Below are 18,440 nucleotides of genomic sequence, written 5' to 3'. Positions count from 1 at the left end.
AAAGAGTGCATGGATTTGGGGCAAATAATTCTGCAGGGAAAGGATGAATCCCCTCCACTTACACTTGGAGTCAGACAGAGTCACCTAGTTGAAGATGCTCTGCGTCGCTTAAGCCAAGCTGCAGTCACTGACCTCCGGAAAATGTTAGCGATGCAGTAAAAAGCCTCCTCAGATATTTTTACCACTGTGGGAGGGAAACATTTATACAGTGTAGCACAGGAAGAGCCTGTGTAGCTATCAGGCTAATGGTTTCCAGGATTCCTTGCTTACCCTTCAGAGAAAAGCTATGGGGTGTTTAATTGAACACTGGGGTTATGAGTTAACTATTAGTTACCTATGGCTACAGAAACGCTGCTTAATGAACCATCCCAAAGCACAGTGACTTAAAATAATAATTTTATAGATCTGCGATTCAGCTGAGGGTCTGCTAATCTAAGTTGAACTCATCTGGGTGGCTTTGCAGGTTTTGCTATACTCGTGTACATGTTTGCGAGTTAGCTAGGGATTGGCTGATCTAGGCTAGGCCTGGCTGGGGCAGTTTGGCCCCGGGCCCTGGTTCCTACGTCTTCCATCTTCTTCCTGGGACCCGCAGACATGTTCTCACAGCATTGTCAGAGGTACAAGACAGGAAGCCCAGTCACACGACAAACATTGCTTTAGTCAAAGCAAGTCACATGGCTGAACTCAGGTCAAGGGCTGGCAAAATATACTCAGCCTCTTTAATGAGGGGAACTGCAAAGTCACACACAAGAGACCTGAGTCAAGGAGGGGTGAAGAATTGGGGCTGTGAATGCAATCAGCAAGCAGCAGGTGCAACAGATACTTATCCTACATTTTGGCTCTAGTTTTAGTCGTAGACTTTCCAGCATATTGGTTCCAATTCTCGGCATCCTTCACTTCACCCTTTGTGGGCACCTGTAGCGTTTTCACCGTGTGGTACCTCAGATCGTTTGCCCACAGAATAATGACTAACTTTGTAGGTGAGGGCTGGCATCTGTCCAGAAGGGAGTGACTTTTCCTGATATCAGCCATGAGGGGAAGAGTTAAGTTCTCAGAGAAGTCAGAACCTGAGGATGGGCCTCAGAGAGGACAGGTATGCTCCCCAGCATGGGACTCTAATGGAAAACACAGAGACTATTTTATAAGCCAGACTCTCTAGTTGTTGTCTCCCTCTGTACCTATTTTCCTTCAAATCTTGATTATGAGGAAATCAATAGAAAATGATTCTGCCTACAGGAGATGAAAAAGAGGTAATAAGGCAAACTTCAAGACAAATCCAATCAAAATATAGACTCTGAACAGGGCAAGGTTGTCAAGGCCCTTTATGAGCAGGTCCTGACCGTGGCAAAGGCAGACTTGCTAGTGTAAATGAGCAGAAATAGGGAAATCAGAAGCAAGCTTAATTTATTATTGGGGTCTCTGGATGGAATGTGAGGCAGGCCCTTGGAGATGATGGACAGTGGCCAAGGAGTTGGTTGATCAAAGTGCCAGTAAGCAAGATCTTCTAGGCAAACAGAAGAGAAAGAGAACTCTTAGTGAAGCTTGCTGTTACTTGTATTAAAAAGATAAAAAGAAACAGACCGAAAGGGAAGGATAGAAGGAGTAGTTAGAGAGGCAGTAGGAAACCCAGGACAGTACTCAACTACAAAGCCCAGAGGTAGACTTTAGAAAAGAGGGACCTGTTCTTACTGACGCCCACAAGAGCATTCTGGGCAGTCAGCTCTGAAGGTTCCTACAAAGGTGTCATGCCCAGGCTGATGGGGAGGGCTGTTTATCTGAAGTCCTAATGAGGGGAGAGGCAGGAGAAACCAAATAATTGTTGACTGGAGCCCAAGTTTTAAAGCCTGAATGATGAGAGGAAGATAAACAAGACAGAAGAATTGAGGAACTTAGTGGCCCAGGGGTTTGAAGCACATCAAAATTTGGTCCAAGACACTGGTCAACATAACTGGAGAATGCTGAGCCTCGCTAGAATCCCGCTTCACTTGGTTCACGTAGCCGTGGAAGGGACCCATGCACTCACTATATGGTAATCTGACAGTAAATAGGTTCGTGGCATCCACTGCTCAGAAGCAGATTGAGGGAGAACAGAGTACAGTTAGGTAAGGAGAGCAGATTCTGGGAATCCTGGTGATGGCAGGTTTGAAACTTTTCCGTAAAGGTCAAGGCATTATATTTTAAATCTGGACCTGGGACTGTGTTCTCTTTCCTCAGGTTGAATTTATTAAAGAAATTCGTTCTGTGGGAGAAGGGGTGAAGTCCGAGTTCTTCCACCGTATATTTGAAGATATGACCAAGAAAGAACATGGGATGTTCATATATCCTGAAGAGGGTTCCTACGTGCGGTTTCCTGTCAATGTAAGTTTTTTATTTGTTTTCTTATGTTTTTTTCAGAACAGAAAAAGTATACCACAAACACAGTATATACTAATGTGAAATTAGGTCACATAAAGCCTTGCTACTCAAAACATGCTGCAAAGCGCAGAAGCTCCAGCGTTACCTGGAGCTGTTAGAAAAGCAGAATCTCAGGCCCAGATCAGAACATGTTTTTTTGTTGTTTTTGGTTTTTTTGCGGTACGCGGGCCTCTCACTGCTGTGGCCTCTCCCGTTGCGGAGCACAGGCTCCGGACGCGCAGGCTCAGCGGCCATGGCTCACGGGCCCAGCCTCTCCGCGGCGTGTGGGACCTTCCCGGACCGGGGCACGAACCCGTGTCCCCTGCATCGGCAGACAGACTCTCAACCACTGCGCCACCAGGGAAGCCCTGTTCTGTATCTTTTTGAGAGAGAATGAGCCTCTAAAAGATAGGAATGACCAAGGTGTGCTAGTGGTAGGATTTTTATCGATCAACAAGCTTCTGCTGGCTGTTTCTTGAGGTTCCCACATTGTATTAAATATCATAGAAGATTCAAATTAGTGTGTAACACAGTCTCTTTCCTCTTGAAACTTTTTGTATATGTAGATGGAGCGATAAGACTAAAACACCAGGAACTTTAGCAATTTTTTGAAATTATAGGCTGCTGATTTTAAGTGTAATAGTTGTTGAGAAACACGGTAGGATAGGGAAGGAAGCAATCACGTGGGATTAGAAGCCCAGAGAGCTAGTCTTGAGGGATGATGGCTGTGTAATTTAGCCTCTCTGAGTTTTCAGTTTCCTCACCTGTAAAACAGCTGTCATAATTTCTGTTCTGCCTGCTTTCCAGAGCTGTTGTGAGATTAAAACAAGGTATATCAAAGTGTGAAGCACCATGAAAACTTTAGGGCACTATACAAATGTAAGAGACATTTTCCTTCCTCTTTCCACAGACCCTCACAGTCAACGGCATCGGTCACCTTCCCTGACCCATATGCTTATCCCTGTAAGCACGTCTAGGTCGAGGCTGCATCGCAGGGGAACACTCCTCTGACACACACCTGACATGCCTGGTGCCCACTGCAGGTGTAGATAAAGTGTACCCTTCCTTCCTGGTGTCATTTTTGTATATGAATTTGAAGACAAAGACTGTAAAATTAAATAGTGAAAACCTTGGTTTATAAGGCTATCTGAGCATGTTTTTTCATATTCCAGATGTGCTATTAGTAACAAAATGCAAATTCATTTATTCAGTATTCTGAACTGCTAAAATTTGTATTTTAACTTATGGAAGAAATTTACTTTGTATTATAGCCTGTGTAAGAGCCTCAAATTTTGATTTTCCTGAAGCCCATTTTGTTTCTAATTTCTGACTTTTAGAAAAGGGCCCCAAACCTTTTTTTTTTTTTTTTTACTAATCTAATTATCCCTTTGGATTATTGACTATTTATAATACATTAAGGATTTTTTTCCTTTTCCTTTTCCCCCCTAAATTTGAGAAGAAGAGATATTTCCTCTTTGGGATGCTGTGTGGACTCTATCGTACAATCGTAATGTTGTCAACCTCCCTTTCCCACTGGCTCTGTTTAAGAAACTTCTGGAACAAGAGCCATCATTAGAAGATTTAAAAGAACTCAGTCCTCTTTCGGGGAAGTAAGTAAATATAATTGCTTTTCTAGGACTATATATGGAGTCGGTCTCAGTAGTTTAAATATAAATAATGTTATACACACAGACAAGGTCTTCAGTTTCAATAATTGTGCATGCTCTTTAGATGAATTTGAACTTTGGCATGACTTATAATCAAGTAAATATTTAGAAATGGAGAAAAGCCAAATGCTCCTTAATTATCAAGCAGCACAATAAACGGAGCTCTGGCCTGGTCTCTTGAATTTATCCAGATGGAAACAGTTGCTTTGGATACTACATGATATTCTTAATGAGAATCATGCATGCTATATTTGTTTTAAATAAATCCTATTTAATCATTTCATTTATTTTAATAAATCAGCGTGTCATCAACTTTATTTTTTAAGGTTTGAAAAATACTTGTTCTAAGTTAAAAGGCAAACTGTATCCTGTGAGGAAAATACTGGCAACACATATGACAGACAAAAGATTAATATCTCTGATTCATAAACATAGATATAGATATAGATATGGCTATGTGTGTGTGTATATATAATAATAAAATGAAAATATGCTCAACCTTACTAGTAGTCAAGAAAATGCAAATGAAAATGAGATATTTTTCTGCTTACAGATTGACAACTGTTAAAAGTTTCTTATAAAATGTAGAGTTGGCAGCAGATGGCGGGGGAGTGTTCTCTTCTCATGTACTGTTAGTGGAAGAATAAACTGGCTAGATTTACACCATGTGCTCTGACTGTGTAGAGCAGGGTTTTTCAACCTTGGCCATACTGACATTTTGGGCTGGATAATTCTTTGTTGTGGAGCGCTGACCTGGACATCGTAGGAATGTTTAGCAGCCTATGGGGTTGCTACCCGCTAGATGCCAGTAGCAAAACTCCCTTCAGTCGTAACAACCAAAGATGTCTCCAGATTTTGCCAAATGTTCCCTGGGGGACAAAACCACCCCTGGTTGAGAATGACTGGTCTAGAGGAAGGGGCTCCTTTTTATAATTTCCACCAAGACGCAGCAGTGTCTGTGTTAGCAGTGGGTCTACCAATCAAACCCTAAATAGAGGTTAATTCCAGGAAGAGGGAGTGGGTAGGCAGAGGAGAAGAAATTTACACGGCATTTTATACATTTCTACGTTGTCCACAACTTTTTCCATTGAACATTTATTTCTTCTGAAATGTTACAAGAATAATAAATATAATGTTTTAAACCAAATAAGAAGTTCTAAATGATGGAGCTGATGACATTAAAGAAGTACTTGGCATACGTTTTTCTGTGAGTACTAATGAAAGCCAGATTATAGTTTAGATTTAATGTTTCTTTTTGTTTTTTTTTTTGTTTTTTGCGGTACGCGGGGCCTCTCACTGCTGTGGCCTCTCCCGTTGCGGAGCGCAGGCTCCGGACGCGCAGGCTCAGCGGCCACGGCTCACGGGCCCAGCCGCTCCGCGGCATGTGGGATCCTCCCGGACCGGGGCACGAACCCGTGTCCCCTACATCGGCAGGAGGAAGGCGGACTCTCAACCACTGCACCACCAGGGAAGCCCCAATCTTCTCTCTTAATGGGAAACTTTTGCTTCAGTCCAGTGGTTCTTTTTTTTTTTTTTTTTTAATTTATTTTATTTATTTATTTTTGGCTGTGTTGGGTCTTCGTTGCTGCGCGTGGGCTTTCTCTAGTTGCAGCGAGTGGGGGCTACTCTTTGTTGCAGTGCACGGGCTTCTCATTGTGGTGGCTTCTCTTGTTGTGGAGCATGGGCTCTAGGCGCGTGGGCTTCAGTAGTTGTGGCACATGGGCTCAGTAGTTGTGGCTCGTGGGCTCTAGAGTGCGGGATCAGTAGTTGTGGTGCACAGGCTTAGTTGTTCTGTGGCATGTGGGATCTTCCCGGACCAGGGCTCAAACCTGTGTCCTGTGCATTGGCAGGTGGATTCTTAACCACTGCGCTACCAGGGAAGCCCAGTCCAGTGGTTCTGTTGGCTGTACGTTCAGTGAGTTCACTTACATTTTCCTACCCCTGGCTTTTTCTTGGGCTTTTCCCCCTGCCTAGAATGGTCACCCAGCTCATATCCTTGAGAACTGACTAGCCAGCTGTGACCTCTGAAGCTTCCCTGTCACCCCAGCCTGGTGCCTCTCTCCCTGCCTTGAATTAGCTCCTCATACTTCCTAGTTGAGCTAAACTAAACTTCCTTGTATCTTGTTGTTATATTTTCAGGTATATAATTTCCCCTCAACTAGATCATGAACTCACTAGATCAAGGACCAAGACCAAATGTCATGATTTTTTTTCACTCCACATGGTCCCATGTAGTTCTCTTTGCACAAGGGGACCCAATACATATTTGTTGAGTGAAGTGACTGATTTCTTCCGCTTCATTTTAAGTTTTGCTCTTCCTATGAACTCTCTTAACCAAAGTTTATTTCTTTTTAGTTTTTCTTACAGGAAATGAAAGGCTGCATGTAAAAGGCATATGGAAGGTGGGAATCCTATTTCGCTGTCCTGAAACTTTCAGTGAAAGAGATTTCTCAAGATCACTGACATGTCATAATATTCTGGACCTCCCTAAATATTCTACAATGGAAAGAATGGAGGAAGCACTTCAAGTAGCCATCAACAGCAACAAAGGACTTATGTCACCCACGGTCACACAGTCATAGTGACCTTTGAGAGGCTCAGATCTCAGGTTCTCTCACCCTTCGATCCTTCTGTTCTTCTTAGTACAAAGTGTTGACGGCTTTTAGTTAGAATAAGCTGACAAATGCTGGGATAAACAATAACACGATGAGTCAAGGATAACATTTTTTTTTTTTTTGCAGTACGCGGGCCTCTCACTGCTGTGGCCTCTCCCATTGCGGAGCACAGGCTCCGGACGCGCAGGCTCAGCAGCCATGGCTCACGGGCCCAGCCGCTCCATGGCATGTGGGATCTTCCCGGACCGGGGCACGAACCCGTGTCCCCTGCATCGGCAGGTGGACTCTCAACCACTGCGCCACCAGGGAAGCCGAAGGATAACATTTTTAATGAATCAACATTTCCTGGTCCTTAAACTTGCTATGAGAATGCTTGCTTTTTACTGAATTATTTCCTGAACAATAATTATCATTAAAAAATATACTGAATGTTAAAAGCTAACGGATATTTTAAAAAAACTGTACATCTAGGGGGCTTCCCTGGTGGCGCAGTGGTTGAGAATCCGCCTGCCGATGCAGGGGACACGGGTTCGTGCCCCGGTCTGGAAAGATCCCACGTGCAGCGGAGCGGCTGGGCCCGTGAGCCATGGCCGCTGAGCCTGCGCGTCCGGAGCCTGTGCTCCGCAACGGGAGAGGCCACGACGGTGAGAGGCCTGCCTTAAAAAAAAAAAAAAAATTGTACATCTAATAAACACTGTCTGCAAATATGAAAGACATGCTGAAGTTCAAAAAAATAAAACTATAAACTAATTCAACATGTTTTTGAGGCACAACGATATATATTTTTATATTCTGGAATGTCTCCAGAGTTTTGATTTTAGCCAAACAATCTATTTGAAAAATCTAAATGTTAAGGGATTTATTAATTTAATGAATAATGACTTATGCTCATTGCTGTGTTCCAAGAAGCATTCTAAATGCAGATATCATTATTTTGGTTAAAGGCTAAGCCCAACAAGGAACTCCCATTTAATTACAGTTGAAAAAAAATGAAGAACGTGAAATATGTTTTCAGCATCATGGTATAGAATGAATTAAAGGAGAGATATAAGTATGGTGGAAATGAATTTTGTGGGCCATTTCTATCTCATATTAAATTTTAAACTGTAAGCTATTCTATAAATGTCTATTGTCATCCCAAACCATACACAGAAGCCTTGTGTCAGTGGTACTTTGGGAAAGGAAACTATGGGGTGAAGTTCATACTGGGGTGCTGATGTGGAAAGAGGGCAGGCATCTGAGGACAGACAGAACAGACAGAGAGAATGCACCAAGGACACTAGAATGTAATGTGGTTAGTAGAAACATAAGCCCCCAGCAAATCCTCATAGTTATTTTGGATATATCTAGTTTCTACAATAAATGGAATGAAGGCCCAGATGTATTCTATTTGAATTTTAAGGGAAAAGGTAACTTCTAAATCTTAGGGATCCTTAGGCACCTGACTTTTGGATTGTGTTTTTCAGGCCTTTCAACTCCAGCATTACTTTTTCTGTGCAAATGGGTGAACTGTACTAAACATATTAAGAAGAGAGAGTACCAATACTTTATATACTCTTCCAGAAAATTAAGGTAGAGAGAACACTTCCCACTTAATTCTCTGTTGCCAGCATTACCCTAATACCAAAACCAGACAAAGACATGACAGGTAAAGGAAACTACACGTATCTCTCATATGAACAGATACAAATATCTTCTACAAAGGTTTAACGTGTCAGACACCCAATAAAATATAAAAAGGATACTACCTTGTGACCGACTGGGATTTAGTCCAGAAACGCATTTGAAAATCCATTACATTTCACGACAATAGAAAAAACAATCACATCATTACCTCAATAGAGGTAGAATAAAACACAAAATTCAACAGCCACTCATGCAGGATGAATACTCTTGGAAAACTAGGCTACTTCCTCAACCTGATTACTTCATACTTAATGGTGAAAGACCAAATGCTTTCCTACTAAAATTGGGAACAAGGCCAAGATGTCTGTCATCGCTTCTGTTCAACACTGTACTAGATGTACTAGTCCACACAATAAGGCAAAGTAAAAAAAAGAAAGGGCATAATGATTAGAAAGGAAAGAGTAAAGCTATCTTATTTATAAATTACATGGGTATCCGTAGGATATTCAAAGGGATCCGTACAAAAAAACTACTAGAACTATTAAGTAAATATAGAAAGGTGTCAGGATTCAAGGTCAATATACAAAAATTAATTGCATTTACATAGACTCACAACAATCATACACTGAATTTTTTTAAAGTACCATTTGCAATATCATCAAAAAATAAGAAATACTTAAGGATAAATTTAACAAAATATGTTCGACTGTTCCCTGAAAACTTGGAAATATTGCTGAATGAGATTAAAGAAGCTTTAAATTAATGGAGAGAGACATGCTCATGGACAGAAGAATCAATGTCATCAGCCTGTCAGTTCTTCCGAAACTGATCTAATTTAGTGCAGTTTCAAAATCCTTGCAGTCTGTTTTGTAGAAATTGATAAACTGACCTTAAAATGTATATGGAAATGCAAAGGACCTAAAAGAGCCAAAACAACATTGAAAAGGACCATGGTGGAACAGTTGAGTGAACTGATTTTGAGACGTAATTAGAATCTACAGTACTCAAGGCAGTGTGGTACTGGAGTAAAAATGGACATACAGGACTTCCCTGGTGGTGCAGTGGTTAAGAATCCACCTGCCAATGCAGAGTACATGGGTTCGAGCCCTGGTCTGGGAAGATCCCACATGCCACGGAGCCACTACACCTGTGCGCCACAACTACTGAGCCTGCGCTCTAGAGCCCGTGAACCACAACTACTGAAGCCCGCATGCCACAACTACTGAAGCCCGCGCACCTAGAGCCCGTGCTCCTCAATAAGAGAAGCCACCGCAATGAGAAGCCCGCGCACCGCAACGAAGAGTAGCCCCCGCTGGCCGCAACTAGAGGAAGGCCGCACGCAGCAACAAAGACCCAACACTGTCAAAACTAAATAAATAAATAAATAAATTTTTTTAAAAAATGGACATACAGATAATGGAACACAATAAAAAGTCCAGAAGTAAATCGAATCACATATAGCCAACAGTTTTGACAAAGACGCCAAGGCAATTCAGTGGAACTGTTCCAAACTGGAACAGTTGGAAATCCATAAGAAAAAAAAAATGAACCTCTTCCCTTACCTCACATCATAAAGAATAATTCATTTGAAATGTAACAAAGACCTAAAGCTATAAAACTTCTAGAAGATAACATATAATAAAATCTTTGTTACCTTGGGTCAAGCAAAGATTTCTTAAGTAAGACAAAAAAGGCATGAACTATGTAAGAGAAAAAAAATGGATAAAGAAGCAAAAATGAATAAACTGCATCAAAATTGAAACTTAAGCTCTTCAAATGACATTTTTTCATGTAATTTTATTTTTTTTGTTTTAGTTTTATCATAGCTTTTTTTAAATTGATGTATAGTTGCTCTACAATATTGTGTTAGTTCAAATGACATTTTTAATAAAATCAAAAGGCAAGCCACAGACTGGGAGGAAACATTTCAAAACATATGTCTAATAAAGGACTTTATATGTAACATAAACAGTTGTATTATAGGGGCTTCCCTGATGGTCCAGTGGTTAAGACTCCACACTCCCAATGCAGGGGGCCCTGGTTTGATCCCTGGTCAGGGAACTAGATCCCACATGCTGCAACTGAAGATCCTGCAAGCTGCAAGGAAGATCCCATGTGCAGCAACTAAGACCCAGCACAGCCAAATAAAATAATAAATAAATATTAAAAAAGAACTCTGTTATATATATAAAAAACCCTTAGATAATAAGCAATCGAATTAATAAATGGGCAAAAGATGTGAACAGACCACCAAATAAGAGACAGACATCAGCACTAATAAGCACCTGAAAAAATGCTAAATATCATTAATCGTTAAGGAAATGGAAATTAAAACTGTGATGATAGTACTCTAGACTACCTGAATTGCTAAAATTAAAAAGACTGACCAAACCAAATGTCAGCAAGGATACAGAGGGACTGGAGCTCCCATAAACTGCTGGACGGAATGCAAAATAGTATAGCACTTTAGAAAAGTTTGGTAGTTTCTTAAAATGATATTCATGTACTTAACATATGACACAGCAATTCCATTTTTAGGTATTTACCCCAAAGAAATGAAAACATTTATCCACTCAAAGACTTGTTCACAGTATTCACAGCACTTCTATTCTCTGTGGGCACAAACCGGAAAGGACTGAAAAGCCTGCTATTGGTAAATGGATAAAGAAATTGTGGTATATCCATATAATAGAATACCACTCAATAACAAAGAGGGAACTACTGATGAAACACTACAGGATGAATCTCAAAAGCCTTATGCTAAGTGAAAAAAGTCAGACACAAAAGACTGCACAAGTTTGAGTCCATTCCTAAGAAACTCTAGAAAAGGCAAAGATTTATTGACAGCAGATCAGTGGTTGCAGGGATCGCAGCGTGGGCCGTGGTACGGCACTAGTTTCACCACGAGACTGCGGCAGAGCCCCCAACAGAACGCTTAACAAATTTCAGCTCTCCGGGCCACCATAGTTTCTGGAAATTCTGCACGTCCGCCTGTGTCAGGGCTCCTCCTAGTGGAATTGCAGTGTTTCTTCGAAGGCCACCGGGTCCAGTTCAGGTGGCCACTGCCCGCCCGGGGACACCTTCTCAGCCCTGCCCACCCACCTCTTCACCGGCCAGCTTCCTGTTTACTCTGGTCACCGTCGAAGCCAGTCGTGAGTCATAGAGTTTCCCTTTAACTTTTCCTTTTCGATTCCGCCCACTTAAAAAAAAAAAAAGGCAGTTTCGATTCTCTCTGACACTGCCGGCTCCGCCCCCAAACAGCACATTGGAAGCCCGGCGTCGGGGCAGGGGCGGGGTAGGGAGGCTGCGGTGCCTCGACGCCGCCGCGCGTTGCGCTCGTTCCGCCTCCGCACCGCGACGCCTGGGGGCCCGTGGGCGCTCTCGCAGCGGCCGTCTCCCCCTTTCCTTTCCTCGCCACAGCTCGGTCTCTTCCGAACGTCTGGAGAGCGGAAGCACTGCCGTGGAGCCCGGGAAAACGGCGATGGAGCGGAGGCCACGGAGGAGGTCGCGGGGCGGCGGCGCGCGCTTGGCGTCCGGGCTGGTCCCCGCGTCCCGGCCCGCGGAGCTGCGGGGTGCGAAGCTCTGGCTCTTCCCCAGCGCCGACCCGCTCCTCAGCGCGCTGTCCCGAAGGACCGAGGCGACGCGCCAGATGTGCTGCACGCGCGAACGCCTGGTTGTGCTGGAGCGCGGCGGCGCCGGCGTCGAGGTCCACCAGCTGCCGGCGGGGAGCGACGGCGCCAGGAAGCCGAGTGAGTGGGGCGGCGCAGCGCCCGCTCGGCCCTCCCGCCGCGGGCTGGGGGTGTGAGTGCGGTGTGCTGCCGGGGTCGGCGCCTGCGGGGTCGGAGTCGCGGTCGGGGCCAGCAGGGACGCTTCTCTGCAGAGTGGCCCGACTTGTGGGTGTGCAGTCCTTCTCTCACCGCGAAGGACATTCAGAAGGGGACCCGACGCCGCAGCGGTCGGCGGAGGCCGCAGATGCGCGCCGGCCCGGGGTTTTTTCGCGCTTGGCTCGTGCAGCATCCCTGAGCTCTCCCAGCCCCGAGCCCGGTGGGCGTGGAGTTTGGCGGGGTGGTGGCGAGGAGTAGTCGGCGCCGTCCGCCGACCGCACGGAGGGAGTGTACCGGCAGCATCTTATCTCAGCCAGCCCTCCTCTGTCGTTGATTTCTGTTCCAAGTGTGTTTCTCACTGACCCCTTTTTTCGGTCCGCTCCTATTTGGAGTCTTTGGAGAACCTCGTTCGCGTTATCTTGTTCTCAGTGACGATGTTTGCAGGCATTTTAAAGAGTGCTTTCAGTTGCACTTCTCCGTGGTAATCTCTGTAGAGATTAGGTCCGGTGTCCGTAGCTCCGATTCTACAGGTGGGCGGGAAAGCAAATGGCCACACACTTAACTGAAAAATTTGCTCTTCTGTTGAGTGAAGAAAATGATATTTTACTTTTGTTCGTTTTACTTTTAACTTGAGTGGAGTCGAGGTTTTTTTTTCTGTGGGTCATTCGCATTTCTTTTTGGTGAACTGCCTGTTCATTCATATCTTTGCCTGGCTTTTTAAAAAATTGAGTTGTCGGGCTTCCCTGGTGGCGCAGTGGTTGAGAGTCCGCCTGCCGATGCAGGGGACACGGGTTCGTGCCCCGGTCCGGGAAGATCCCACGTGCCGCAGTGCGGCTGGGCCCGTGAGCCATGGCCGCTGAGCCTGCGAGTCCGGAGCCTGTGCTCCGCCACGGAAGAGGCCACAGCAGTGAGAGGCCCGCGTACCGCAAAAAAAAAAAAAAAAAAAAAAGAAAGAAGAAATTGAGTTGTCATCTTTTTCGTATTTATTTCGAAGAGTTTTTGAATATTGAGTTAGAGGAGCCTTTTGTCGGTCATATACGTTGTAAAATTTTCCCCGACGTGCCTTTACCTAAGGTTATTTTATTGTCTACTTCATCAATCTTTTAAGGAGGCGTATGCATTTTGTGTTATGTTAGAAATCTATTCACAATCCAATTTCTTTTTTTAATGTTCTCATCTTTATACTAATTTTAAGATTTTACTTTTAAACCTAAAATTTTTGATACACTTGGAAATTATTTTGACTTAAAGAATGAAGTAGGGGGATCTAGATTGATTTGTTTCTCCAAAATGGCTAGCCGGATGTCCCAGTACCTTTTTTTGAATAAACCCTCCTTTTTTTCAACTGATTTGAAATGCTGGGTCTCTAAAAAACTTTAGTCTGTTGGGCCATTTCTTCTTTATTACCAAACTATTTTGGTTCTCTTAGCATTTTTATTATGAAGTCGTTTGTGCTTTGATATTTTTACATGAATAAATTTTTTTTCGTTAGAACTGAAAACTGAAACAAGGTCCCAAATCTGTCCTACTTTTGTGAACAAATTAAATAAGAGTAAATGTCATAGTGGACAATTTTAAATCTTTAACTTTTAGAAAGGGCTAAATATGCACTAATGCCAGCAACAATTCTTTTAACAACATCCTTTTTAAAAATCGTCCCCCCAAACCAAATGTCTCCTTTTAAGAATATAGGCCTTGGCTTCTAGATGGAGCGTCAGGAGGGATTTATTATTGTTATTTGTTTTGTTTTTGGAAAGAGGGTATCTCAGAATACACAATATATTTACTTTTTAAATGAGCCTGCCGATGCAGGGGACACGGGTTCGTGCCCCGGTCCGGGAAGATCCCACATGCCGCAGAGCGGCTGGGCACGTGAGCCGTGGCCGCTGAGCCTGCACGTCCGGAGCCTGTGCTCTGCAACGGGAAAGGCCAAAACAGTGAGAGGCCCGCATACCGCCAAAAAAAAAAAAAAAGAGTTGTGTTTTTCAAAAATTAAGATATATTTTCTTACAGCCTTTTTCATTTCTAGCTCTTCAAATTTAATTTCTCTTTCTGAACTTCTTGAACAGGAATCTAAAAGCAAACTTTTTCCAGGTGTTTTAAGTGTATTATAATGAAATGCATAATAATAGTGGGTAACAGAATGGTGATAGCTCCTGGTTGGATTTGCTCTGCAGAGTGCATTAAGTTAGGGAAAAAAATGAAGATACATTCCATGGACCAAGGAGCAGAGCACATGCTGGTTCTCTCCTCAGATGGAAAACCATTTGAATACAACTATAGCATAAAGCATGCAAGGTAAGGAAGGTTTTTCTTTTATTAAAAATTATTTAAATTTTACTCAAAAGGCAATCATAATTTTTGTAGGAAGATGTTACTTTATACGATCCTTGTCGCCTGCTTTATACAGTGACATCTTAAGTAAATGATGAATTCTGGACAAGTGAATTCTATCAATGAACTATAAATCAATTTATGTCTTCCATCACATGCACCATGTGTTGCTTTGGCATTTAAAGGAAATGATTGCTTAGTCCACGTAGCCCCAGACTGGACTTCCACATTCATTAACTCATTTAACCCTCATAATAGTACTATAAGTTATATTTACAGAAATAGTTTTCAACCTTGGGAAAAAATGAATTATCATGGAATGATTTGTGAGACTTTTTACTAGTAGATCATGTGAATTAGAAGTTATTTTCATGTTGTATTATTCCTGCATCATAAAATTATTGTTTGCAAAAGTGTCTTAGAATCATCTTACCACAGTTTTGTAATGCACATTATTTTCTTTTTAAGCCACTAATTAAAGCATGTTATTATTATAATAATTTTAGATGTGCTGAACGTGAAGCAGTAAATTTAATGTTTTGAGCTTCAATCCTAATTAAATACAGTTAATAATTCTTACATCAATGTTGTGACTTCCATTATGTGATCAACATAAAACATATTTTCTTTCATCAGGTTTCAGTGCATTTTACAAGAAAAAAATAATATAATTCAGATCGCATGTGGAGATTATCATTCGCTTGCACTCTCAAAAGGTACTTTTCTGGAATATTAATTGTTTCTTAGAGGGAGCAAATGTGTGTGTGTATAGGACTAGTAGAATGTATGTGCTTCACTTTGTAACAGGACAGAAGTATGGCTTTGAATGTGATATGGTCTAGAGCACTACTAAAGGAGACACAAAATTAGAATTCTTGAACCTATAAAATCTTCAGATTTTCATAATTACTATTCCTACCTTTCCTTCTGTCAAATGACAAAACTAAAACAACTTGGTAACGAGTTTGATGTCCTTTATTTAAGGGAAACGAGCCCATGGATTGAGAGTGTATTGGGCTTCACAAGCAGTGGAACAGTCTTCCCGAGGGGTTTCGGGCAAGGGCGAGTTTTTTAGAGTGTTAGAAGCCTCAATGCGGAAACCGGGCATGATTGGCTAAGGTTGTGTGGCTGACATTTAGAAAGATCAAGGAACAAGGAAATAAGTGTAGAGCGCAGCGTAGACTTGGTGTTTGGGGATTGGCTGACTGCATATGCTGTGTTTCTGGTCAAGCGGAGCATTTACAGGGGCATGAAAGTTTGGTTTGGTGACATGGCACCTGGGCTACCTCTTGGGTCTAGAGCTTTATTTCAGAAGTTCCATGTTTTTTTATTTTTCAAATATGAAACAGTGAAAATATTCTGAATAATCAAAATCTCCTCTCTGGAAGCAGGACCAGGCATGGTCCACCCTTTTCCAGAACTTTCTTCCCTTTTTCTAGTGCTCTTCCAGCTCCCATGATAGGAGCTCAGAATCCCTTGGGTCTGCTTTTATGGCCAGTTTGCAGGCCTCTGACCTGTTTTAACATTACCTTTTGAATTCAGAGATTCTCCCCAGCCCTTTATTACTTCCTGTTTCTTATCAGATACCATAATGGTAGGGAAGGGAAGCAGTGAATATGGAGTATTTCCTGAAGAAACTTGACCTAATTAAGACAGGAAGGCAATAGAGGGGGGAATTCAGGATCAAGGAAATGTTTTAAATACATAGGACAGATATAAACATAAACTGAATGAAAGCTGGAATTCAAGGGAAGTAAGTAATCAAGGATTTGACCTGTACTGAAGGCCCTGTTAAGGTCTGAGTGTATAAAACTTGTATTGGAAAAATCTGGTTGTTTGAGTTCATCCATTTATGAACAGATTTTTCATTTTGAGTATCTACCACGTTGAGGTTGCGAAGATGAGACAGACATACTGTGCCTTCAAGAAGCCCAGGATCTAGGGATGTGGGGCGAAGGGGTTGTTCAGGGTTTGTAATTGGTAAATCACAATCTAGGAAGAATGAAAGTTGGGAAAGCGAGAAAGGGAACTACTGATCGTTCTTAGTGGTATCATAATATTCCTGGTGGCTGATAGGCATGTGGTAATTACGTTTGAAGGAAAACCTCTGCCTCCCACCAGGTCCTGCTCAGTAAACATTAAATCTCCGATATATTTTTTAGACTCCATTAGATACTGTCATCTCTATTAGATAATATCTAAGAACTTTTCTTTAAAAATATGATCCAATGTGTATAGGTATGATTGATTCACTTTGCTGTACACCTGAAACTAACACAACATTGTAAATCAACTGTACTCCAATAAAAATTTTTAAAAGAAATAAGTAAAATAAAAATATGTTCCATATATTCAATTAATGGAAGAAGATGCTCAGTCTTTCAAAATACTGTGCTGCAGTTTTCAATGTATTTTTAAGGTATTTATTTACCATCTTAAGGCACTTGGGAGAGGGAAAGAAAGAAAAGTAGTTTTAGGTTTTATTTTCCCAAATGTAGAATGTTTCTATCTTTCACGGGCCCATCCTGTGGGATTTTTTTTTTTTTTTGCTGTACGCGGGCCTCTCACTGTTGTGGCCTCTCCCGTTGCAGAGCACAGGCTCCGGACGCGCAGGCTCAGCGGCCATGGCTCACGGGCCCAGCCGCTCCGCGGCATGTGGGATCTTCCCGGACCGGGGCACGAACCCGTATCCCCTGCATTGGCAGGCGGACTCTTAACCACTGCGCCACCAGGGAAGCCCTTGTGGGATTTTTTTTTTTTTTTTTGGCGGTACGCGGGCCTCTCACTGTTGTGGCCTCTCCCGTTGCGGAGCACAGACTCTGGACACACAGGCCCAGCGGCCATGGCTCAAGGGCCCAGCCGCTCCGCGGCATGTGGGATCTTCCCGGACCAGGGCATGAACCCGTGTCCCCTGTATCGGCAGGCAGACTCTCAACCACTGCGCCACCAGGGAAGCCCCCTTGTGGGATTTTTAACATAAGTGTTTCTTGAATTTGTCTGTTCGGGCTGCTATAACAAAAATAGACTGGGTGGCTTAAACAGCAGAAATGTATTCCTCACGGTTCTGGAGGTAGAAGTCCAAAGTCAGGGTTCCAGCAGGTTCGGTGTCTAGTGAAGGCCAGTTTTCTTACAGGTGGAGAGGACGAGGGAGCTCTCTGGGGACCCATTTATGAGGGTGTTAACCCCATTCATGAGTGCCCCCCACCTCGCGATCTCATCTAATTCTAGTCACCGCCCAAAGGCCTCACCTCCTAATACCGTCACACTGAGGGTTAGGATTTCAACCTAGGAGTTTTGGGGGGACACAGACATTCAGTTCATAGCACTACCCTTTGAGGTAAGAGGCAAGGAATTGTAACTGTCATCGCTAAAGAGAAGGTTCTGGTTTTTCTGACCCAGACATGAGAGGATCTGGGCAGACTTGTCAGTTTGAATGAAGGAGATCATGGTGGTATAGTATGGATAGCACATAACGTCCTAGAGTGATGCCTGCTGCATTTTAAACTGACTAAGACAGCGTTTTCTCTGTTTACGTCAAGGTGGTGAGCTTTTTGCGTGGGGACAGAACTCAGACGGCCAGCTTGGAGTTGGAAGAATATTTGCCTCGATCCCTACACCACAGATCGTGGAGCACCTCTCAGGAGTCCCCTTGGTTCAGATTTCTGCAGGAGAAGCCCACAGCATGGCCTTATCCATGTCGGGAAACATTTACTCATGGGGAAGAAATGATTGTGGACAGCTGGGCCTGGGCCACACCGACAGTATGGAAACATTTTCAAATTCATATTCTAAACAAATATATATTTGTCATATAAGACGTGAACGTACCACAGACTTCCCTGGCAAAAATGATTCAGATCCCCACTTTCATTAGCACTGATCTCCCCAGTTATCTCTCTGTCTTCAGGGCAGAATCGGTCTAAACGACATGCATGCGCAGCGTGCAGGTCATGGCTGTAATGGAGACGTGTGTCAGGGCC

At 43.0% G+C, this 18,440-nt stretch overlaps 2 protein-coding genes across 2 annotated transcripts in view; both read left to right on the top strand.

Moving 5' to 3' along the window:
- The window catches only part of LOC103081832 (probable E3 ubiquitin-protein ligase HERC6), a 45,572-nt gene extending 38,929 nt beyond the window's left edge, over positions 1–6,643 (top strand). The window contains 8 exon segments of the mRNA XM_007472400.1: positions 1–143; positions 242–248; positions 2,215–2,357; positions 3,838–3,887; positions 3,890–4,004; positions 4,808–4,890; positions 5,213–5,272; positions 6,402–6,643. The exon segment at positions 1–143 is cut by the window's left edge and continues 12 nt beyond it. Coding sequence (XP_007472462.1) covers positions 1–143; positions 242–248; positions 2,215–2,357; positions 3,838–3,887; positions 3,890–4,004; positions 4,808–4,890; positions 5,213–5,272; positions 6,402–6,643 — 843 coding nt within the window.
- A 5,140-nt stretch (positions 6,644–11,783) lies between these two features.
- Positions 11,784–18,440, top strand: part of HERC5 (HECT and RLD domain containing E3 ubiquitin protein ligase 5) — a 42,459-nt gene continuing 35,802 nt past the window's right edge. The window contains exons 1-4 of the mRNA XM_007450670.1: positions 11,784–12,051; positions 14,304–14,424; positions 15,097–15,176; positions 18,000–18,221. Coding sequence (XP_007450732.1) covers positions 11,784–12,051; positions 14,304–14,424; positions 15,097–15,176; positions 18,000–18,221 — 691 coding nt within the window. The remainder of the gene's footprint in view (positions 12,052–14,303; positions 14,425–15,096; positions 15,177–17,999; positions 18,222–18,440) is intronic.

Source organism: Lipotes vexillifer, unplaced genomic scaffold (assembly GCF_000442215.2).
Source record: "Lipotes vexillifer unplaced genomic scaffold, Lipotes_vexillifer_v1.1 scaffold34, whole genome shotgun sequence".
Lineage (NCBI taxonomy): Eukaryota > Metazoa > Chordata > Mammalia > Artiodactyla > Lipotidae > Lipotes > Lipotes vexillifer.
The sequence above is the reverse complement of the archived record's forward strand: the minus strand, read 5'-3'. Positions and strand labels throughout refer to the sequence as shown.